Source organism: Mercenaria mercenaria, chromosome 6 (genome assembly GCF_021730395.1).
Source record: "Mercenaria mercenaria strain notata chromosome 6, MADL_Memer_1, whole genome shotgun sequence".
Taxonomy (NCBI): domain Eukaryota; kingdom Metazoa; phylum Mollusca; class Bivalvia; order Venerida; family Veneridae; genus Mercenaria; species Mercenaria mercenaria.
In genome coordinates, this window is record NC_069366.1 from 18,617,163 (window position 1) to 18,642,125 (window position 24,963).

The 24,963-nt window shown below is 36.2% G+C and overlaps 2 protein-coding genes across 3 annotated transcripts; one reads left to right on the top strand and one right to left on the bottom strand.

Moving 5' to 3' along the window:
• Window positions 1-1,596: 1,596 nt before the first annotated feature.
• LOC123549507 (transmembrane protein 231-like) lies at window positions 1,597-13,873 on the bottom strand. The gene is made up of 5 exons (XM_045337648.2): window positions 13,706-13,873; window positions 10,219-10,385; window positions 8,545-8,673; window positions 6,946-7,089; window positions 1,597-4,616 (listed from the first exon to the last, which is right to left on the bottom strand). Exons 1-5 carry the CDS (start codon window positions 13,842-13,844, stop codon window positions 4,260-4,262), a joined length of 936 nt encoding a protein of 311 aa, XP_045193583.2. The 5' UTR covers window positions 13,845-13,873; the 3' UTR covers window positions 1,597-4,259.
• Window positions 13,874-16,495: 2,622 nt separating this feature from the next.
• On the top strand, window positions 16,496-24,157 carry LOC123549506 (uncharacterized). 2 transcript variants are annotated; one of them, XM_045337647.2, is made up of 5 exons: window positions 16,496-16,750; window positions 20,471-21,223; window positions 21,545-21,772; window positions 22,038-22,539; window positions 23,017-24,157. In XM_045337647.2, the coding sequence occupies exons 2-5, from the start codon at window positions 20,494-20,496 to the stop codon at window positions 23,720-23,722; spliced, it is 2,166 nt and encodes a 721-aa protein (XP_045193582.2). In that variant the 5' UTR covers window positions 16,496-16,750; window positions 20,471-20,493; the 3' UTR covers window positions 23,723-24,157. The 2 variants fall into 2 exon arrangements, with proteins under 2 accessions (XP_045193582.2, XP_045193581.2); XM_045337646.2 differs by lacking the exon at window positions 16,496-16,750 and adding an exon at window positions 17,043-17,989.
• Window positions 24,158-24,963: the final 806 nt, after the last annotated feature.

The following is a 24,963-nucleotide window of genomic DNA, read 5'->3' on the forward strand; positions in this document are numbered from 1 at the left end:
CTTTAACAAGACAACATTGTAAGACAAATGCCATCTGAAAATGCTTCTTAAAATAATACAATAAAGGCCAAAAAAGGACACTCAAACAAACATGAAACTCGTACAATATACAGAGATGGTACCTAAAAATTCAAATTCATCTTTACAGGTTTTTAAAAATATCTGAAGCAAAATGGACTACAGATGACTGTACGGCCAGGGTTTTTGAACTCTGGGTGGTGGAGAGATATTTACAAAGTGGTCATTTGTATGAGGTTTCATTGTAATCTGTTTAGAACTTGGCAGTACGTTCATTTTAGGCTTTCAGTGATATACTATATGCAGTTATTGAAAAGTGTACACCTTCAAGTGATATACAATAAGCAGCTAATCTATTGGTGTTCCTGTGTATTGTAGATCTGAACACATTCCAGTGTAGATAATAGGCAGTTATTATGTCTCCCCCAGTTTTTGCCCTGTCCGTCCATCCTTCCGTCACACTTCATTTCCGATCAATAACTGGTGAACCATTTGACATAGAACCTTCAAACTTCATAGGCTGGCAGGGCTTATGGAGTAGACGATCCCTATTGTTTTTGGGGTCACTCCAGCAAAGGTCAAGGTCACAATCCTGACTTTACCGATCAATAACTTGACCCAGAATGTTGAAACTTAATAGGGTGATTGGTTATGCAGAGTAGATAACACCTATTGATTATTGATTTTAGGGTCACTCTGTTAAAGGTCAAGGTCACAGGGGCCTGAACATGGAAATCCATTTACGGTCAATAACATGAGAACTACTTGACCCAGAATGTTGAAAACTTCATAGGATGATTGGTTATGCAGAGTAGATGACCCCTACAGATTTTGGGTTCACTCTGTTAAAGGTGAAGGTCACAGGGGCCTGAACATGAAAAAAGCATTTCCGATCAATAACTTGAGAACCACTTTACCCAGAATGTTGAAACTTAATAGGATGATTGAACTACTTCAGAGGTGGTGCTGAAAAATTTAAACTGAGAAGTCTGAAGACCTTACTTTGAGATGTTGCTGAATACCTTCTATTGAGGTGGGGCTGAACATCTTTAAGTGATACATAATAGGCAGCCATAATGCATTCTATCAGTGTTCCTAGATCAGGTTGCGTTATACACCTTTCATTCATATATAACAGGCAGACTTCTTATCAGTATTCATGGTTCTAGTGGTATTAAACATATCAAAAGAGGTGGTGCTGAACACCTTATTCTGAGGTGATACTAAAGACCTTACTCTGGTGGTGCTGAACACCTTCACCCAATAAGCTAACACCTTATTCAGAGGTGGTGAACACCTTCTCCTGATAAGCTGACCGCCTTATTCTGAAGTGGTGCAGAACACCTTACTCTGGTGCCCTTTTGTTTCCTTATTCTCGGGTGATACTTAAAACCTTAACACCTTCACGATAAACGACATGCCTTACTCTGAGGTAGTGCTGAACACTCTTTGAGACATGCTGAACATTTTTTTTTCTGAGGTGGAGCAAAACACCTTTATTTGGTGTCCTTTTATTTTGTGACTATAAAATAAAAAGTATTTTATTTAACAAGTTAAGACCAAAGACTAACACCAATGTCCAATTTTATCAGTTTTTTATTCTTGTAAAATATCTACAAATTATACGACCATAGTACACAAGTATAAATAAGATGACTTCACACACATTACCTCACAGCACTGAATAATGAAACACTACTGGCAACAAGAACCTCAGGGTTTACTTCTTTTTGCTACATTTTGAAATTTCATGCTAAATGCATATCTCTCCGTGTGATAAAATTTCAGAATAAAGCATCCAAGACAGCTTTTTTATAAGTTAACTCTTAAACTGTATTCTTTTTAATTATGACCTACTATATTTTCTTGTTTCAAACTTTGAAAATATTGTATTTAGACTGGGTTCTATCTTATACTTAAACAGGAAGGCTCCACCTTACACTTAAATAGCATTGTTCTATCCTATAACTAGAGCTATCACTAAAGGTGATGAATGTATCCCCCGCATGCACTGACACAGTACATTGCAATTTGACAATGTGGACTGTATGTTTATAGACTGTATGTATATAGTATAGTAACAAAAAACAAAGTCCCATAACTCTGAAGAATATTTATTTAACAGAACGTAACATGCACCATGCACAACTAGGGATGGTACTGATCACTTGTGTGAAGTTTCATTAAATTGTGTGCAAGGGTTCTGAAGATTAGGCACGCACAAGATTGCACATGCAGACTGTGTGTACAAAGTATGTTAAAAAAATATTAACAAAAAACAAAGTCCAATAACTGTGCAGAATTTTTTTCTGAAAGAACCATGCACCATGCAAAACTAGGGTTACTACCAATCACTTATGTGAAGTTTCATTAAATTGTGTGTATGGGTTCAGGAGATTAGGTGCGCACAAGATTGCATATGCAGGCATTAAATGATATAGTATAGTAACAAAATTTGAAGTCCCATAACTCTGCAATTGTTTTTCCTGAAAGAAAGTATCATGCCCTATGCATAACTACTGTTGTTACTGATCACTTGTGTGAAGTTTCATTAAACTGTGTCATGGGGATGAGGAGAGATGGTGCACACAAGATTGTGTCTACGGACAAACAGACAGAAAGACAACCTGAAACCAGTATACCCCACTTACAACTTCGTTGTTCCGGGGGGTACAATTAAACAGTAATATTCCATTTTATACTTAAAACACTATATATAAACACTAATGTTCAATCTTATACTTAAACACTAACGTTCCATCTTATACTTAAATTTTAACTAATATAGTAATGTTCGATCTTATACTGAAACAGCAATATTCCACCTTAGACTGAAATAACAAAGCACTTAAATGGTAAAGTTCTGCCTTCAACTTATACTTACAGGTAAATAACATGTACATTACTGTAACATCTATACAACTTTTTCTTCAAGAAATATGTGATAGACAAGCCTTGCATTTTTCATCATATAGTCTAGTGTGTTAATGTAGCATATGATTCTTTGGTGGTTCATCACACTGAATAGTCTCTGGCAACTGTATTGAATAGAGCGGCTATATACATAGTGAACATTCTGTTGTGTTTTTTATAAAATGTATGTATATATACAAGACTGAAATGAAATATAAATAACTTAATAAAATTTCGTAAATGACACACATGCTGAGTTTACTTCAACATGCAAACAAACAAAAAATGGTTACACTTTGCTAATTTGAATGCTCTTATATACAGTAGTACATAACCTCTGAATTTCAGACACTTTAAGCATTTCATTTAAATACATACATGCCTTTCATAAATATATAAAATACATTCTTCATAAACACAAGATAAACAATTCTATAACTGGATGTATAATCATACATTTTAGGGACGGAATGAATTTTCTGTGAAATCATTGATATTTGTGGGGGACTAAGTTTCCTGGTTGCACCAGTCCAATGAACAAATTTAAAAATCCTGTTCATGTTATCTGCCAAAGTTGACATCTACAAAAAATCCAAAAGAAATAGCTGTCGAGGCCTAAACAATGGAATTTTAATGCCCCAAAAATTAAAAGATTTCTCAGAAAGCTGTAAAATTTATTAAGAAACATGTAAAAACTATATCACTTGTGTCAGTAATGAGTATTTATGATCTAAAGAGAGTAATTTGATACAGATGTAAACTAGTTTTGAAAGTAGAACCTGTAAAGTAACTACTCAGTTATGGAAATAAAAATATATTTCAAATGACAGTTGGAAGTCCTCTAACGGCTGCATGGATAGAGGAAACTCAAGATTTTTTTTATGAATATTATTTCTGATAAGTAAAAGTGTGCTTCTACAAATTTGAAATCTCAAATATTAAGCCATGCTGGAATAATAAAGTTATCAACTGTATGTCTATTTAATGTACAAACACACTTGCCATCTGTCAAGTTTTATTATGACCACGAACTATTACTTCCTGTTCTAAAATCACCAGCCTTCCAACAGTTATCTTTACCCATCCCACATGTAACACATGACTAAACATTATCTTGTCAGGCCAACTCATGTAACTGGACATATCTGCTGCAGTGCAAGACAATAAGCATTAACATTTTCAATTTCCTTTCGCTGCATATCATTACAAGCTCAACAAACTTTCTGTTCATCACTTGACACTAACCTTTAACAGGATGGTACAAATTTACAAACTTCTCTGGCACTAAAATATATCACAGTATGTCTAAACTGAAGTTATAAATGTTTCTAATTGAGCTTTATATCCTCCTTCCATGGTCTGTCGACCATCGTCGCTACAAGCTGATTCTGGTATATAAAGATCTTTATTCTGTCAAATACGAAAAGGAACAGCAACAATACTGACACGTATTGTACCCAGCCCCATTTGATAAGGTACCAGAACCCTGGTATATAACTAAACAGTTCCTCGGGGTATGATATAGTTGCCGAGAGAACAAACGGCTGATCTGCTCCACGTCCTGTACTCCACACAGTGTATGGAGCATTGAGGTAAGTTGTGAGATTACGAGCCACGTAGTTTTTAAAGATTGTAGGAAAGTGATAAGATTCAGCATATATACTGGTGCTGTCAATAATCGATGTCTGGAAATAGAGAATGACAATTTATTGGTTTAAAGTTGAACAGTATTTACTTCATATTCATGTAAAGTACACTTCAAAAAACAAGAGGGTCATGATGACCCTGGATCGCTCACCAGAGTAATATGTTTCAAATGTCAAACTGATAATTTTTAGAAAATTTTCCAATGTACAATCAAGTAACCCCTAGGGCGGGGCCAATTTTACCCCGGGGGTCATGATTTGAACAAAGTTTGTAGAAGTCGACTAGGCAATGTTACATATCGAATATCTAAGATCTAGGCCTTCTGGTTTATTTTAAGCAAATTTATGAAGATTTCCTATGTACAATAAAGTAACCCCTGGGGCTGGGTCAATTTGACCCTGGGGGTCAAGATTTGAACAAATTTTATAGAGGTCCACTAGGCAATGCTACATGTCGAATATCTAAGCTCTAGGCCTTCTGGTTTATTTTTAGAAAATATTGGAAGATTTTTCTATGTACAATCAAGTAACCCCATGGGGCGGGGCCAATTTGACCCCGGGGGTCATGATTTGAAGCAATTTTGTAGAGGTCTACTAGGCAATGCTACATGTCAAATATCTAAAATCTAGGCCTTCTTGTTTATTTTTAGAAATTTTTTGAAGATTTTCCTATGTAAAATCAAGTGACCCCTGGGGCGGGGTCAATTTTGACCCTGGGGTCATGATTTGAATAAATGTTGTAGAGGTCCACTAGGCAATGCTACACGTGAAATATCTAAGCTCTAGGCCTTCTGGTTTATTTTAAGAAATTTTTTGAAGATTTTCATATGTAAAGTAAAGCGACCCCTAGTGCGGGGTCAATTTTGACCCCGGGGGTCATGATTTGAACAATTTTAGTAGAGGTCCACTAGGCAATGCTACATGTCAAATATCTAAGCTCTAGGTCTTCTGCTTTTTGAGAAGAAATTTTTTTAAAGTTTTCCTATGTAAAATCGAGTGACCCCTGGGTCGGGGTCAATTTTGACCCCGGGGGTCTGATTTGAACAAATTTTGTAGAGGTCCACTAGGCAATGCTACATGTGAAATATCTAAGACCTAGGCCTTCTGCTTTACTTTTAGAAAATTTTTGAAGATTTTCCTATGTAAAATCAAGTGACCCCTGGGGCGGGGTCAATTTTGATCCCGGGGTCATGATTTGAACAACATTAGTAGAGGTCCATTAGGCAATGCTACATGTCAAATATGTAAGGTCTAGGGCTTCTGGTTTTCGAGAAGAAGATTTTTTAAGATTTTTCTATGTATAATCAAGTGACCCCTGGGGCGGGGTCAATTTTGACCCCGGGGTCATGATTTGAAAAAATCTGGTAGAGGTCCACTAGGCAATGCTTCACACCAAATATCTAAGCTCTAGGGCTTCTGGTTTTTGAGAAGAAGATTTTTAAAGTTTTTCCTTTCAGTTGCCATGGCAACCAGAGTTCTGCATGGAATTCAATTCTTTGAATAATATTTAGAGAAGACCATCCAAGGAACATCCCTGTGAAGTTTCATCAAAATTGGCCTGTTGGTTTAGGAGGAGATGTTGTTTAAAGGAAAGTGTGGATGGACGGACGGACGCCGGACGGTGAGCAATCACAATAGCTCACCCTGAGCACTTTGTGCTCTGGTGAGCTAACAATAAAAGAGGCAATTATTAGTTTATTACAGAGAATTTGAAAACAAGCTTACACTGAAAACATACATGTATCTATTTTACTGACAATTTATAGATGTGATAAAAGTAAAAATAACAAACATGCAAAATGCCTTTTCATAATAACTTGTAACATAAAAACAAGTATGCCCATGGGCAGAATGTCAAGCCCACCAGCTGTCAAGTGTTAACTTGACCTTAGACCTAGTTCTTGTGCATTACACTCCGTCTCATTATGGTGAACATACTGCCAAGTTACATCAAAATCCCAACATGCATGAAGAACAAATGCTGCGGACAAACTTCAATTTGACCTTTGACCTCCAACTGTGACCTTGACCTTTGAGATAGGAACATGGAGTTTGCAAATGACACACCTTCTCAATGAGGTAAACATTCACGCCAAATAAAAACAAGATTGGTCCATGCATGTCAAAGTTATGGTCCGGACAAAATCGCACGCACGCACATACATCCAACCGCCCAAGGTGGCGATTATATAGGGCTCACCACAAGCGGGCTCAACAAAAACACTGTAAATTATCAAATATTATGTTCTGATGTAAAGTTTGGTAAATAGCAGTAAATAGTTATTTTATTACTTCATACAAAAGCTATGTGCTAAAACAATTTTTTTTTTCAAATACCAAAACATTACTGTCCCTTCTTTTTACTTACATTAAATCTGTAGTCAGTTCCTCTGTGAGCTAGAGGTTCTTTCTGGTTAAATCGGAGTTCCCCAACGACATCGTATCTAGCACCAGCCTTCATGCTGTCATGGTTAATGTACGCCATTCCTTCCATATTCAATGTGGAAAATTGCTATAAAAATCAGATTAGGGTTTTAAAAGGGTCATTTTGTCATGAAGACATTGAAAAACGAAAGTCACCTTCAAAAGGAGACACCTGTACAGACATGCAGTGTATATCATCATGGACAACTTTAACCACAGCTTCGTCTAATGCAGCAAAATATGCTCTTTTGCAAGCAGAATGGGTCAGGGCAGTAAAAACTGATTAACTGAATTATATTAAAAATATTTCCAGCTGTACCATCCTTTATATTTATCTTTCAACAGAAACAATACCTGTAAAATTGTCTATGCAGTCCTGATTTTTCATGACGGCAGATAGAGTTAACATGGAGCACAGTAGAGATACTGTCTCATAAAATATCAATAATAACCATATTTATATACTTAACAAGCAAATTTGATGAACTGGTATCCCCCGCCCAAAGGGTTTGTGGTGAGGAATGGCAAAACAGTATATCCAGCAAAAAAGTTAAGGATGTTAAGAGGCAAACAATTTCATTAGTCAAATTCAATTTAACAGAAAATGAATGCTATTTTTTGGTGGTGGTGGTGGGGGGGGGGGGGGCAGTGGGGGTGACTAGGTTAGGGTACAAAACATTATATGTTGATTAGTTGATTATAAATATTGATGGAAAATTAAAAATGAAAAAAAAATGGGGGGGGGGGGGGGGGAAAGAGAGGGGGTGGGGCGATGCATGCTTGGGGTGGTGGGCACGACTGGGTGGAGGAGTGCAGTGGGGGAATGGTAAAAATAAATAAATGCTCATGGAAAAGAATGAAAGACGTTTAATGAAATTCTACCAATTGGTTGGTTTCTTATGTACAAATCTGTAGATTTTTAAACAATTTAAGGGCAATAACTCTAAGGAAAATTGACCAATTAAAAAAAAATGACAGGCATCATCGAAGTATGTTGGTTCATATTTATTTCAAGTTTCATGATTGAATTCTACCAGCTTGTTACTGAGAAATTGCTGCAGACGTGGATTTTTCATTAAATCAAGGGCAGTAACTGTAAGGGAAATTGACCAATCAAAAAAAAAACTTGAGGGGCATCATGGCAGTATGTTGGTGCATGTTTATTTCAAATTTTTTGAAATTCTACATGATAGTTACTGAGAAATGGCTGCGGACGGACATTTTTCATTAAATCAAGGGCAATAACTCTAAGGAAAATTGACCAATCAAAAAAATATCTTGATGGGCATCATTGCATTATGTTGGTTCATGTTTATTTGAAGTTTCATGAAATTCTACCAGGTAGTTACCGAGATATGGCTGCGGACGGACGCACGCACGGATGCACGGACGGACAACGCCATTTCAATACCCACCTACCGATTTCATCGGCAGGGGATAATAAGTCAGCATACAATAAAAGTCAAGGAGTGATACTTTTTTAAAGATAAAAATTTTACTATTTTTTAAACTATATAAAAGAGTTCACAATACTAGTACTTACAAAGAGTTTGTAATCAAAGATAAGAATGAGTCTAAGTCCTATAATGTTTTCTGTGTCTGCCAATGGGACTTCCATGGTGAACAGTAACGTGTCGGGACGACCATCTCCATTCACATCTTCTTCTCGAGACTAATAAATAATCAATTACAATTATCATTAACATCAAAAGGTAATGAATAACAACTTGTTTCCCGAGAATAACAAAATGATTAACCACAGTTTACATGCTTTTTCTACAAAATGGCAGAATCGGGCATCAACTTAAAATTCATTTTACTTATGATAACTGGTTGTTTTCTTATGAAAACACAGTCATATCTTCAGGTACGTCTGTATATCTGACCACGTTACTATTTCTATTGATCCCTTTGAAATAGCAGGTTAGGGTTTGTGCATGACATTTATGCCAAACGGAAATAAGATTGCCTGTTCCATACACGACTGTCCAAGTCACAAACCAGACCAGTCTTTATCAGTCAGGGGTGTAACTGTTTTAAGTTAAGTGACCTTTCAAGTGAAATTAGTAGCAAACTGTGGTTAATCAAATTCTCTTTTAGTCTGATCATGACCTGATAAGCATAATGGGATGTTAAGAGTTTTATAGCTTTAAAACTTTGCGTAACACTTTATCAGCCTTGCATAAAGGATTCAGGAAATAACTGCATTAGTCTCATTCAAAATGAGAAATTGGCACAGGAAGGCTTTGTAATATTTTATGATAACTGAAACAAGTTATGAAAGTATAAGCAATAACTCAAATGGGTTATAAACTGCGATAACTTGAAACTGTTACACCCCTGACTGTTTATGGCCCATTTTCTGTCCAGTTTACCTTTCACCCCAAGGGTTATCTTGACCTTGGGGTTTGCATGTGACACTCCATCTCACAGCGGGTAACATTTATGCAAATGTGAAAAAAATTGCTCCATGAATGTCAAAGTTATTGTTTTGACAAAATGTGACACACATTAACAAACGTATTACACCAAACAGCCATTCTAACAACTTCTGTTGAGCTCCTTGAAAGCTGTCTTGACGAAAGGTTAAAGAACCAGAATAAAATGCCTTGGTCCAGCCCCAGCTGGAATATACTTCTACCACCTGGAGCCCTTATACCAAGACAATTATCAACAAGGTAGAAATGGTCCAGAGATGTGCCATACAATTGGTTAAGTGTTATTATTTCCCTTTTTTGAGTGTTACAGCCATGCAGGAAGATCTGGGCTGGCTGTCTCTGGAAAACTGGCGATTAGACTTCACGCTAGTTATGTTTTATAGAATCTATCACAACCTTGTAGCAATCAACCTACCATCTTTCATACGAACACCTTTCAGACTAATCAGTAATATGCATCCACAGGAACAGTATTAACCAAGACAGAATCTGATACAGGTTACCTTTGATTATGTTATGTATCTATGAAGTAACATAGTGAAAGTTTAATATTTAGCCTGCTGGGGGCAAGCGATTCCGCCTTTGTGACCAGTGCAGACCAAGCTCAGCCTGCACGGATCATGGTCTGCACCGTTCGCTATTCATTTTTAGAAATTTAGCAGGGTAAATGTTTAATCTGTTGAAAAGTTGAATATCTGTTATCTGAAAGAACATCTTCAACTGTTAAATCATTGATAAAAATCATTAAATCCTGGATAAAAAGAAAGTGTTATACTTACTGTGATAAGTGGAATCCTGACATGATCTTGCTGTAGTACGTTGTATGCCTGGAATGTGCTGTAAGTTACGTAGTTATTTTCACCTTCTAACTCAGCAACCATGAGTAACTCATTCTTGAAATGAATCTCAGGATATTCCCGGTATGTATCAGTCTTTAGCCAAAACCCTTGAAAGAGAAATGAAATCAAAGAAATAAAAAGGCATTGTTTTAGGAAATTCAATAGTTTTTTCTCATTATTATTTTTTGAAAACAGGATGTCCTTGGTGTGAGTTCATACCCTTTGAATATATTATACACTATCACTTTTTTTATCCGAAAACCAATCTAAATCAATTGTTCTTTATCAAGTATGGCCATGCTGAAGTTTCGGCACACTTCAAAAAACACAAGGAGCTTGAAGCTTTAAATGTTTATTCAACTGACCGCCCCTATGTTTTATCTTTTCCCCCCAGTTAACTTCTCAAAGTGTCAATTACAAAACATGACAGACATAACACACAACAACAGTAAAGATATCGATGTTTTTTTCAAGGTAAATCTGATTTATTATGAAACAGAGAACAAGTCTGGGTTGCTTAATTAAAATCGCTTATATCACTACAGAAATGGTGAAAAGAAAGCTTTTATTTTTGCCAACTGTCAAAAATCTTCACCAAATTCTTAAATCTGTCGCAAATGGCTATCGGTACATTGGCGAGTGGCATTGGAGGCCCTGATGACTGTCATCTTTTCATAGATTTGACCATGCACAGTGCACCAGGGCCAGCTATCATAACTTAACTGATGCTATATTAATTTTCTGACAGTCACATCCAACGTGACATAACCTATTTGTTCACCTAAACAGTTTTAAACCGTAACAGTGAACACCTGTGCATTAACTTGCATCAGAAACTGATTTAATATGTCACGCAAGATTTGTAGCAGACACAAGATTTTCCTCCCTAGAAAAAATTTGGAAGTGTTTAGGGGTACAGATCCGTATCCCTAGACAAGCCTGTTAAGGGTTGTCTTGGCATACAGACCTCCTTTTCCAAGATATTTATGGTTATTTACATCTTAAATTTTGTTGAAAATGAAATATCAAATACAATTAACCTAATATTCACAAGAAATTTGAATCTAAATGGTTAATAGAATTCACCCGATTGTAAAGATTTTTCTCTCAAAATGTAAATAACCGAGGAACACCAAACTTTGATAAATCACAAGGAATCGACCTGAGGCATAAAATAGATTTGAAAAAATAATGTAAATTAAGTTGTGAAAAAACATTTTTCTTAAATAATATTTATGGTATTTATGTTTTCCTTACATTGATAACCATTACGAGATACACTGAAGATTTTACAAACAGTTCGATTTACTTGTGTCTGTCAACTGATTATTTCAGTATATTCATTTGGAGTTTCTTGGTTATTACATTTTAGAAGAATCTGTAAACAATCGGCTAAATGCTAAAAAAATGTAAACAATTTGCTGAATGCTGGCATCTGTAAACCATTTAGATTTACGTTTTACTTTAGGCGAATATTGATTAAATCTTATTTGATATTTCATATTCAACAAAGTTTAATATGTAAATGAACCAAAATATTAGGGAAAATGAGGTACATACCCCTAAACAACCCCTAACAATATTGTCTATTCTAGAGGTACGGATCCATGCCCCTAGACACTTCCAAAAATTTCCAAAGAAAAACATAAAATGTTATGCTTACACAAATTATCAAACGGAATAATTTATGAGGAAGGACCAACATTTTCATATATGAACGGATTTTCTTGCTGGATACGCAGTTCCTAATTTTATATGAACTTAAAATACCATGTGTAGGACTAGGAGTAGTCTAGTGTCAGATATGTCTCAGTTAACAGTCAGGGATGTAACTGTTTTAAGTTATATAACCTATTTCAGTTACTTTTTCAAGCATTTTATAACCTGTTTAGTTATAAAATATAGTTAACTCAGGTAAGTTATTCAAAAAAAAGTCTTTTTGCTGTTCTCACAAACTGACCTTTAAAGTGTAATTAGTAGCAAACTGAGGTTAATCAAATTCTCTTTTAGTCTGAGCATGACCTGATAAGCATAATGGGATAATAATGAGATATTACCGTAAAGACTTGAATATATGACGCAGTTTTTTAACGATTTTTTTTCATTTTCTTAAAGGGATGCGTCATATATACCAAGGTAGAGCTTCAAACATTTTTTTCCAGCTTGAAAACCCGAAAATATCGGCGAAAATCGGACAATTTTGTCAACTATCATGTGTTTACATTTTGGGCCGTGCTTTTTTAACCTCCTCTTGAAGAGCGTTTTATTAGTCAGGTCTAAAAACACGTACGGAACAGAACCTGATGATATACGGTAAAGTTGATTTTATTTGTGAGTTTAAATTTTTTTTATTTGTAAATTTAATTAATAAGTATCGTACATATCCAGAGCACCGGATAATGTGTCAGTTTAATAATTAGGCAAAATACAAAATTTCGCGGTTCCGTGTTGTTGGCGTTTGATCATTAAAATCATTATCTTTCAAGCTAGGATGCTCAAATAAATTGCAGTTAAAACAGATCGTTTGTTATTTCTTTATTTCCAGCAAATTATTACTGATCAATATAGCAGCTTGTACATTGTTAAACAAACACGCTAATTAGCCGCGATTTTCTCGTTTGATGTGCCCATAATTATGAGATGTTTGTTTGCACGTCTGTTAAAGTGCCAAGGTGTTGACAGCTTGAGAAAGTCCTCAAATACTTTAGAAAGAATTTGTCTGTCAGTTATTGTCACTGTTGTCTGTAACCGATGCAGCAGTTGTGATTTTCACGAGAAATCGTTTTTACACATGCCGCTAATGGCCGCTTTCGACTTTGTAAACAACGTTTTCGACTGATTTTTCGGTGCGTGATATATTCCAATGTAAGCATTTTCCCCAAGATTTTGATACAAGATCGGGGGTGCGTCATATACATGCTAGCGTGATATATTCGAGTTTTTACGGTAAGAGTTTTATAGCTTTAAAGCTTTTGCGTAAAACTTTATTAGCCTTGGTAAAAATTTTTACTGCACAGCTGGAAAGATAAAAGGTCAAAGATTCAGGAAATAATTGCATTAGTCTCAATCGAAATGAGGAATTGGCACAGGAGGGCTTTGTAATATTTTATGATAACTGAAACAAGTTATGAAAGTTTAACCAATAACTCAAATGGGTTATAAATTGCGATAACTTGAAACAGTTACACCCCTGACTGGTTAACCAGAGGACTGAGCCAATAAACAAATAAGACTTTTGCCCTACAACATTTTTCTCGCTGAACAAAACTATACAGCACATACATAATAAAAAAGCCTACTATGAAAGTTAAAGCTTTGTTAATTTAACGATTCTGTACCCCACCCACTAATTTTGCATGGTAAATTACAAGATCAAACATGTTTATAGATTCAATTTAAGTTTGTGGCATAAATAAATCAGACTCACCATAACTTCTATATACAACAAATAGCGGAGGTATAAATGTGAGGAAAAGTATTATCACTAGCAGTATTGATGCTTTAGAACAGATATGAGTACGATATCTTCGCAACTCTGGATGCGAAAACACTTCGTAGACCGCCATTTCTAAACAAACGTTACTTCCGGTATTTTACATCGCGACAATAAAATAAAATAAAATGCGTTCTGATAAGTTGGTAAGTACAAACTACGGAAGAGCATTAGTGCCAGGTGTATGTTATTTATCAACTCGAAATTTCGAGTTACTAAGTCGAAATTTCGAGTTAAGTATCTCGAAAGTTTATGTTACGCATCTCGAAATTTCTACTTACTAAGTCGAAATTTCGAGTTACTAATCGAAAATTCGAGTAACTAAGTCGAAATTTCGAGTTAGTAACTTGAAATTTCGAGATTCATAACTCAAAATTTCGAGGTACGTAACTCGAAATTTCTACTTTGTAATTATAAATTTCGAGTTAGATATCTCGAAATTAATTCGAGTTACTAACTACAATATTTACGTTAATGTATCTATATAGCTAGGTCCTGGCCAAGATTAAGTAGGTGTATCCATCGGGTAGCCCTACAGGGTCATATGATTACGATTACCGGGCAGCGTTTGCTCATAAAAATATAACTATTTAAACCATGTTTAAGGATAGTTTGAGCCCATTATGACAAGAATATATAGACATACCTGAACGTGAAGTAATATGAGTCTGACCAAGATTGGGTACCTGGATAGATCTAGATTTTGAGAAGAGGTCATAGAAGGTGACCGGGAAGTATTCAAACTTAGAATATTTCACTATTTTGACCATATTTGGAGGTTTTCGACCTAGTTCGTGCCCCTGCCACCTGAACATACTATACATGTAAATGAAGGTATATATCCTGGATACAGTTTGAAATCTGGAGTAGCTATAGGGCAGGTCATACATTGATGTATGGTAGTATATGTTCAAGCCTCTACATGTTGGGTAGAATATATGAATATGCCAGTAGATAGATGATTCCACTTCGAAGAGTCAAAAGTCGTCCATTACATTTTTGGCCAGACGTTCAAATTCTACGGAAATATAGCAAGATACGAAGTCGAAATTTCGTGTTATTAACTCAAAGTTCCGGCTTATTAACTCGATATTTCGTGTTACTAACTCGAAATATCGAGATACGTAACTAGAAATTTCGAGATAAGTTACTCTTCCGTAACAAACCATTCTCGCATACCAGAGGTCTACCGTGGTTCCCCGGATGTTCGTCTCGGGATTTTGCCGAACCTCTGATGGATGAGAATGGTAACAAACATATAACGTTAGCTTAAAGCTATTTTCCGACAAACACAAGTAAATAAGCTCAACATAAGTAAAGCGGCTGTAAGAAAATTGCATACATGTTAAAGCACATTAAAGTGAAAAAAAAAAACAACATATCTGACAGTAAGCAAATAAGAAGAAATCACAAATTATCACATACATGTTAAAACACATTGAAAGCAACATAAAATAGCTGGCACTAAGCTTTTTTAAATTTTTTATGAAAAAATCACAATTTACAACATATACATATTAAAGCAACATAAAAAAAGAACTCACACACGTTAAAGCACCATAAAACAACTTAAACATAACTGACGAAGACATTTGCATTACCAGCATACATCATCTGTAACTAAGCTAAAAAAGAAAACAAGGATTACACACACAGAAATAAAAAGTACATTTAAAGGTGCTGATATTATATAATACATGCATTACAGATGACAAAGCAAGCAAAGCACAAAAGCAACTACTAGACTAGTAATCAAAAACTAAGAAAAAAAGAAGCAACTAAAGCGGGAACTATAAACACATGCACATTTGCATTTGGGGCCAGTCCAGGTGCGGACCAGTCTGACAAATTCCTTGTAGTTATCAATGACGCTGATCTTATTTGGCAGATTGTTCCACACCCTGACAGCCTCAAACCTAAATGTATTTTTGCCATACCTGATAGTCTTCACCCTGGGAACTTCTAACATATTTACGTACCTGAAATTATAGGAAGAATTTTTATCTTAAATTTTCTGGTGACATACGTACTATGAATAAATTTAAATGTTTCAGTGGCAGTAGTTCTGAGCCTACCTAAATGAAGTGATGTCATATTAACTTTGTTTAATCAAAAACAATCTTAAGTGCTCTATATTGAAGTTTTCCATTTTTTTCTGTATTACTTTTGCTACAAAAGTGCCAGATTAAAGGCCAGTAATTAAAGTTGGATTTGATAAAAGTTTTGAAAGTAACTAGTATCAAAATTTAAGAATTTACTTAATCTTTGCAGGACATTTAGTTGTTTTGCTGCCTTTTGACATAAATTAGTAACTTGGCTGTCAAAATTTAAGAGGTAATCAAGATTAATTCCTAAACACTAACTTCATCTTCACATATGATCTCATTTTGGCCAATTTGAAAATATTTTCTTACCTTATTTGTTTTACTCCCTACACATATAGACTGATTTTTTGGATTTGCTTGAATATGGTTAATTAATGTAAAACCAGTTTATTAAAGATTTACATTCTGTTTCTAGGATGTATTTGAAGATGACTGAAGGATAGAGTATTGTCATCTCCATAGTTGTATGGAGTAGATTGATGTACAAAATGCAAAATATCATTTATAAAATTATTAAAGATAAGAGGCCCAGAAATTGATCCTTGGGGCACTCCCTTAATGATTTCTAACCTGTCACTTTTAACATCAATAATTTTAACTCTTTGGCTTCTATTTGTCAGGTAACTATCCATTAATCCACATGCCTTGATCATCTGTAAGACCATGGGCTCTTATCTTTAAAATAATAAGATTATGGGGCAGACACTCAAAGGCCGTAGACAGATTCATCAGCACTGCACCCACATATTTGTTTTCGTCTAGAGATTGTTTCCAGTCTTCAACCAGCCGTAGAAGCTAGAGTGGTCTGACAGCCAAAAAGATGTTCGAAATGCTACTAAGGAAGGGTGAAAAATGGAGCTGAAATGTTCATTCAGTTAGTTAAATTACTTGTTATATTCCTGCGCGAAGATTTTGTCGTCTCCGGACTTAATTAAAGTTCTTCTCGTTCTAAATCATAAAATGTAGTCTGTGTTCAGACCGTATGGTTTGTTCACAGGAGATAACTCCTGAGGCTATTCAAATTTATTTTGTATAATTATGTCCCTTTTCTTCTCGAAACGTAATCAGAGTCTGGAAGACTAATGGATTCAGAATAGATCTATATTAAAGAATTGTTGTGTGTTTTTTTTCTCTAAAAAAAAGATTATCTAGTCGGTAGCCAGACTAAAGATCATGCAGCATTGTAGTAAAATTGCCAGTTTGGCAATGCAGTGTAGTTTTACAACAAATTCTACGTGGCTGCACAGTCAAGACAAAACCATCTCGGACAAAATACCTTCCGTTATTTTTATGAAGCGAACAACACCCACCCCGTTAAAACCCCTCCCGTTAAATTTTCAAGGTAGACCTAACCACGCCCGTTGAATTATCAAAATATCTCCGTCTTTATTCCAAGTAGAACAAAACCCATCTCGTTAGTTATAGAAGTATATTGGACATAATCGCACGATATAACTTGCTTTTGTAAATATCATTTCTTCACACAAGAAAACTAAAAATGGTTACTTTAATCTTTTTATCATAATTATGGCTATTAAAAATATTACTAATAATATATTTTACAAGCATCTCTACAGCACTGCAGAGATCGCCGGAAGGGGTTTTGTCCGCCTTGAAATATCAGCTGGAGTGGTTTTGTACAACTTGAAATTTAAACGGGAGGGGTTTTGTCCTAACATTTCGAAGTTCATCTTCCTTCTAAAATTACTTGCGTTTGGATAGGGGTCCTGAATTGGTGCTTTACACCTGGCATGCACGCAGCTTTTTTCAAAACAGACAAAAAAGAAAGAAGTAAATAAATTAATGACATGAAAAATAGAATAAAATAAAATAAGGGAAGAAATCGCCGCAATGATAGTTTTCATCATTTCTGCGTTATCTGTACACACAGGCGAAAATAATCATGACACGTGTATCATGCTGGCCTTGGACAGGTGAGTACACAGTTACTACATCTCGGTCACCATGGTAACGCTATAGGTATTCTCATAATCTGATGCAGTGTTAATTCACACAATATGTCTACACGCTTATAAGCCATGTGGCTGTCATGATAACATACACTAGACAAAGGTAAAATCGAGAAAAATAGATTTGGACGGATTTTACAAATGCAAGTATTCTTTTTTCGCTAAATGTGCATGTATATTTTCCTATTTAAATGTAGGTTACCTGTGGGGAACATTCCAACAGCGGTATGTACCTCAACACAATATCCTTTAAACTTGGCAGGAATATTATAATTCTTGAAAACTATTCAACGCTAAGCTGCTAATGCATGTAGTATTCTATAAAATATGTATTCGAAGTACACACTTTTAATGAAGAAATGAGTACGTATAGTGCTTGCTCTGCCGGTGTGATGAAGTATTTCGACCCCCATAGAATAATGACCCCCGGTCATTATTCTATAGAAAAAGTGACCTCCCGGTCATAGTATTATGACCTCCAGATCATAGTACTATGACTCCCCCACGTGAAGTAAACTGAACGTCACGAAGAATATTGACTCCCATAAAAAACGACCCCGGTCATTTGGTCAAATTTAGTGATAACTCGTGTATCCAAGGCCTAATTGCTGCATTTTATGCTCCCACTCGGGGGAGGGGGGCATATAGATTTGCCCTTGTCCGTCCGTTCGCCCTTCCGTTTGACCATTAGCCCCAGATACCATCACTTGGCACAGAAATCAGAACATTCCGCAATGGGAAAAGGGATTCTATTTCTAGACGCTGTATCTTGGTGTATACATTTTTTTCTCAGGAAAATAACAATTCGCAATACGTTCACAAAACACACCAGTGTCAATAATCCCTGCAAACTGCGGTATGAAGTAATTCTTCAGAAGAAAACTGCACAAGAAACTGCTAGCATAGAACTTAGTATTAATAGAAGTTGCAATACTTAGCAGTGGCAGTACAGTACGGTAGCGGCAACAATAGAAAGTAGTAGTAGTAGTAGTGGCGGCAGTGGTAGTGGCAGTTGCAGTAGCAGCAGCAGCAGCAGAGGAATAAGTGACAGCAACAACAGCAGCAGGAGAAGAAGAGGTAGATGTACAAGACGTATAAGTGGAAGCAGGTATAGCAGTATCAGTAGTAGCAGTTGTAGTAGTAGTAGCAGAAGTAGTAGTAGTAGTAGTAGAAGAAGAAGAAGTACATGCAGTAATAGCAATAGAAGTAGCGGCACCAGTAGTAGTAGTACAATCAAAATGTTAACTATTGGCAATGGAGGGTATTAGAGTTGTAGATCTAGTAAAAATGTCCGTTAGGTTTGGTGGGGAACACTTTTTAATAGATATTATCGTCGAAAGTCTTTTTAGGAGCCGGTGTTTTACACGGAAAGAGTAACTTTTTTATCCGGGAATCGATATTGTTTGAGAGTTCGAATGTAGTAATTTCGGCAGTGAGTATTTTACATGGAAGGAGTCACTTTTTCTATAGAATAATAACCGGGGTCGTTATTCTATGAGATTCGAAGGGAGTCCTCTTTAGGGAGTCAGTATTTTACTTGGAGGGGTCAGTTTGCTATAGAATAATGACCGGGGGATGGGGGGGGGGGGGGTGCCGTTATTCTATAGAGTTTTCAAAGGGAGTCAGTTTTTTATAAGGGGAGTCAATATTTTACAGGAAAGGAGTCACATTTTCTATAGAATAATGACCGGGCACCGGCAATAATACGCTCAGACAATTAAGGGCATATAGTTTTTCTTTTTTTCTCTCTTCATACCGGACCGCGTTCTTTGTCAATTATAAAACATCTGCAGTGCAATAAACAAAAAAACAAAAATCACTCTCTCTCTAGTGGTGTTGATTGCTAATTTGCTATATTTCAGGTAGGAACATGCATATAGGGGCTCACAAATTGAAACATATATATAGCCAAACCTTTCAAAAGCTTTCGGATACCTTTGTTTTTTGTAACTTTTGTTTTCTTCTATAAAACTAATATCTCAACATGTTCATTTCCAACAAGTTTGGCGTAGAATGTATATATGACACTGAAAAATGCAGTAAAAAGGGAAGAAGAATGTTGATTTTCTCCTTTTTCTAAAGCGTTGCAACGGTTTTCCCCCTTCTGTACAGTATTTTTGCTTATTTATTGCAAAAATGTCATGTCAATAAGTTTGTACCATTGGTCAGTTTCACAATAGGCCCACTTACACTTGTTGATTTTTGAGAGAATATAAAAAATCTTAATTGAAATACAAGAGCAACTGCTGTTTTAAACTTTATGATATGTAAGTATATGAATAATATCAGGAAGGTCTAATACGTATCAGTTGTTCCAGATAATATACAACGTGTATTTTTGTGTCTGACTCTATGGCTTTTCCTTTGGAATAGATGTATCACAAAGAATCTAGCGATATTTGACTGTACTTATTAGAGTTTTTCTGAATGTATATAGAAATTGTATTTTAGATGCAAGATTTTGGTGAAAAGCATGCTCCCATTTTACCGCACGTATACGTCTACAAAGCAAAATAAAATCTGAACATTGCAGAAACGCATTGTTCGGTCACAACATCTTTGAATTTATACAGGAACAAGCCGCACTAGACATGCTGTTTGATTTTGTTCTATTTCAATTGCAGTTTTTTGACCGCTTCTCGTAGACATGGAAGATGTAACTGAAACCGAAAAGGAAATTATTGCCATTACAGCAAAGATAGAAGTCGAGAAATCTGAAGAAAATTTTGTCAATCGATCCAAACTATTTTATTCAGCTCAGCTCTATCGTCAGGCACTTGATGATGCGAAAAGTGCGTTGAAAATTAACCCGAAGTCCATCGACGGGCTTGTAGCCGCTGGAAAAGCATCGCTGAAGCTTCAGAATTTCCTTGAAAGTTACGAGTTCTACAAGGAAGGTTTAGCCTTAGATCCTAAGAATTCAGAAATTGCCGAAGACTTACGAAACCTTCAGACTATACTGCTCTCCGATTATGAAAACGACAGAGAACTTTCAGAGAGATCTTATAACGCGGTTGAACTTTGCTCTCAAGACGTGTACCCTGGTGACGATGAACTCTTTAAACTGGAGGTAGAAATTCTCGCTAAGAAACACAAAACTGACGCGACAAAATGTATTGCTCCAGCACAGGTTGATATGAAGACACGAAAAGATGCGGCCACCATTGCTGTTATGGCCTATAACGCACTTGAGGACGGGCGGCTCCAAGAGGCTCTCGAGTGTATACAGGTGGCGCTGCGCAAAGATAGCACCAACGCTCGTATGATCCAAATACGTGCCGAGATTTTCCGTGATCTTGGTGAAGATGAGAAGGCTCTTCAAGACGTGATGAGTATTCCGAAACCACACAGAGTAGCCGATGTATGGAAACTGGGAGGTAAGATACAAACTATGTTCGGCATTCTGAAAAAAGAAATTAAGCTGAATACATTTTACGAATTTTACATTGCAACAACATCTGAAATACGAGTATATTAATACACTGTGAAAAAATGTTCCCGTCAGTTTTTACTCTATTTTTAAACGAAACATCGATTAGAAATGTCAGTCCAGATAACAAATCAACAGTATCAGTTATCTCTGTTAGATTGTTTTTGCTTCTGACTTAATTATTATAAAAGAAATATGTAGGTCGAATAGACAGAAGTTTTTTACCACTTTGTTAAGGTATGCTAACGCATTGCTTTTGCTGTTGCAGGTAAAATATTGGCAAAGCTGTCTCTGCCCATACTAGCGGAGTTCTGGTTCAGGAAAGCAACGGCACTTATTCCACAAAAAGAGAAAAGTAAGGACCTGGAGGCACCAATCTTGTTCCAGAAAGTTCGAGTCAAGAGGATCTATGGACCATTAACAATAGATTTCCCAGTGAAGGTGGACTTCACAAATTACGGGAGAGCAGTGTACGCGACAGATACGCTAGAACCAGGTAAATGATATTAATACCGTCATATTCATTTTAAATTGCACACACATCTTTCAGAAGCCTGTATACTTCGTTGTATTAAATCAAGAAATTATTTCTTCACTTCTTTCAGAAGCCTGTATACTTCGTTGTGTTAAATAAAGAAATTATTTCTTCACTATCTGTCGTCTTCTGAACTAAGGGTACGAAATACAGCAGGAAATTCCAAGAAAACGTATATGCATGTGTAAATTATAAGCAGTTATTTAACCCGTTTCAATAATTTTAGGTGAAGATGCATTTGACGATTTACCCGTCGTGGTTGGCCAGTTACTAACCTGCCTCGACCTCCCCGGCTGCGACCACTGCGGGAACTCGCTTATAACTCAACGCGATTACTTTGGTGATCAATGGAAGACACTTCCTTCACACCTGCGCGCCTTCGTGGACCAACACTGGCCGGAAGTGACGCCGCTCTATTGTAGATTCTGCAGGCGAGAAAAGTACTGTAGCGCCACCTGTCAAGCAGAGGCATGGGAACGGTACCACCAAATTATCTGTCCATCAGTGAACCCCGTTAGTACCGAGTTGTACGACATCATTGACAACAAAGGGCAGGCAAAGAACGAAAGGGGCGTGTTACAGGACGTATGGGCGGGTCATTATAGTCCCATAATTCTGATCAAAATATGGGCCTCCATAATTGCGGAAGCTAAACGACAGATGAAACAAGCTGGGTTGTCGCAGCCAAGTACGGAAAACTGGGCCCATGCAAAGATGCCATTCCGCAAGTGAGTTGTAACTGCTGTTTTCTTCAACACACTTTTTTTTTTCTCGGTCGGAAGGTTATTGAACTCCTTTCCTATTTTTTATCCACAGCACTTATTTATCCATGATGTTATATACCGATATGTTTTTGACATACAGTATTTCATATTGCAACACGCTTAAAATACTACAAACTCGTGAAACTTTGTAAAACCGCAGTTGCCGTGCAATTGACGGCGACAAAAGAATTTGAAGCGAAATTAAGTAAATGATCGCCAACAAACCGTGGAACTTTTAGTACTGGTACTGTATTCAGTCTCATTTAGTGGAAATGGGAATATAAATTCTCGAGTTTTTGTTTTAAATTTCCTTTTCTGAGTCTTTATTCGGTAGTAACTCGAGTTCGGAAACTAGTTGCTGTTTATTACTTCACACTTTACTATTGAGTGAATACACCAAAGAATTGTTTAGAAATTTGGTTATTTAATTTCCATTTTCAGGTTCATTTCCTTCGGTCGAGAATCCGCGGTAAAACGTATGCCAGAGATTTTCAAACTGGTTCAGAGATTATTCGCTGACTGTGGGGATGGAGTCAAGTATCCAATCAGCGAGGAGGAATTTGAGGCACGTTATTTCCAAGCCACGTGCAACCTGCAAGCGTTCAGCTCCTCGATAACACCAAAACATAAATTCATGGAGAAATTGCCAACAATTGAGGATTTACGTTCTTTGCAGATTTTGAAATTTCTCGAGGAAAAACCACCAATGGTTTTGTTTGCAGGAATGTTCCCGCTACATGCATGTTTAAATCACGCGTGTGACAATAATGTTGAAGTTATGGACGGGTTCGTAGAGGGTAAACCCGCCGTGCACGTGCGCGTTAAAAAGCATATTAAACCGGGTGAGGAATTGTTTACAACATACATAGACACATCTATGCCGAAAAGATTACGAAGGGCGTGGTTATACAAATCATTTAACTTCTGGTGTCTCTGCAAACGGTGTCAATTCGAAGGTGACGATAATACTTCGTGCACTCAGTGCAAAAAGGCCGCTCCCGAGGGAAAGAAGTTCCCCGGATGTAGTAAATGCAAGAAAGCATGGTATTGTTCTACAAAATGTCAGAAAGAGGCTTGGGTGAAAGGTCACAAAGATATTTGTGCCTTGCTTCATTCCATTGTGCAAATGCAAGCTGCTGAGAACTGATTTCAATTCTAGTCTGGCAAATGTCAGTGTGTCTGTGTACAAGTAGCTGTTCGTATTTTGGGTTACAGTTTTCACAAGTGTAAGAAGGTGTGAATGTATCTATTTCTTGTAGGAGTGCACATGCTTAATAATTAATTTTAGACATTACTACTATAGTTTTTCTCCTTGGAAAAGCATTGGACAAAATAAAAAATATATATGTATCACTTTTTTTCATATTATTATCTAGTTGCGAAGTTAGGAAAGTCTATGTTTTAAACATAGAAAATTTAGGTAAATTTCCACAACCTTGTCTCTGAATAATGGATTCTGTAGTTATTTATATAGTTCTATTTAAATTGTTCTAACTTATTTACAATGCCTTACCATACAAATGTATTATTTGTGATATATAAATTTGCTAAATGATTAATAAATAAATGGTGAATCAAGGACTTCACATTTTCACATTCACAAGTCAAAAATTGCTGTTAAGACATTTTGGACATTTCAGTATGAGTATCCAGATGGCGATGTACAGCACTTAATAGTGTATATATCCCATTCAAATATCCTTTAGGTACCTATTATATATTTTGGCGTAATTCAATTACCAGTATAGCACTTTCATACTAACACAGAAACACCTATTGCCCAGTCAATATTGTCTGCCATCGTGTGGACAGGGCTTGACCCACTTTTCATGCACACCAAATATCATTGCCATGAATACAAACTTGACGAACCTGGAAACAAAGGAAAATGGCTCTGTACACAAACTTCTCCCAGTTCCATATAAGGCATTTTGGAATATGAAATGTTTAACTAGTTTCGAAATTCATGACGTCGCAATTGTTGATCAACAAGCATATACGCGAGGCTACGCATAGATTATTTTCAAACCACTTAAATATAAATACATAGTGCAGAAAGGAGAGTAGAAGTGACATTGAAAGTGTGGACTCTCACTAGTGTCCCAGTTGAGTTAGGAGTGTGTATCTCCTACTTCCAATCTGGTGTCGAAAGTAAATATTTGGAGATGGTAACATGCAGTATGTAGTCTGATTCATCCCGTCCTTGTTGCCAAACAGCTTCTTTTGTGGTCGGGTGTCCTAAGGTTATAAAAAATCCAGGTTTTGTTAAATCGAGACTTTTCTAAAGACTTTATAACAAGTTTGAACAAGAAAAGACATTTCTGACAAAAATAATTCTTAAAACATGCATTGGGTGAAATCTCTATGTTTCTACACATCATTATCAGA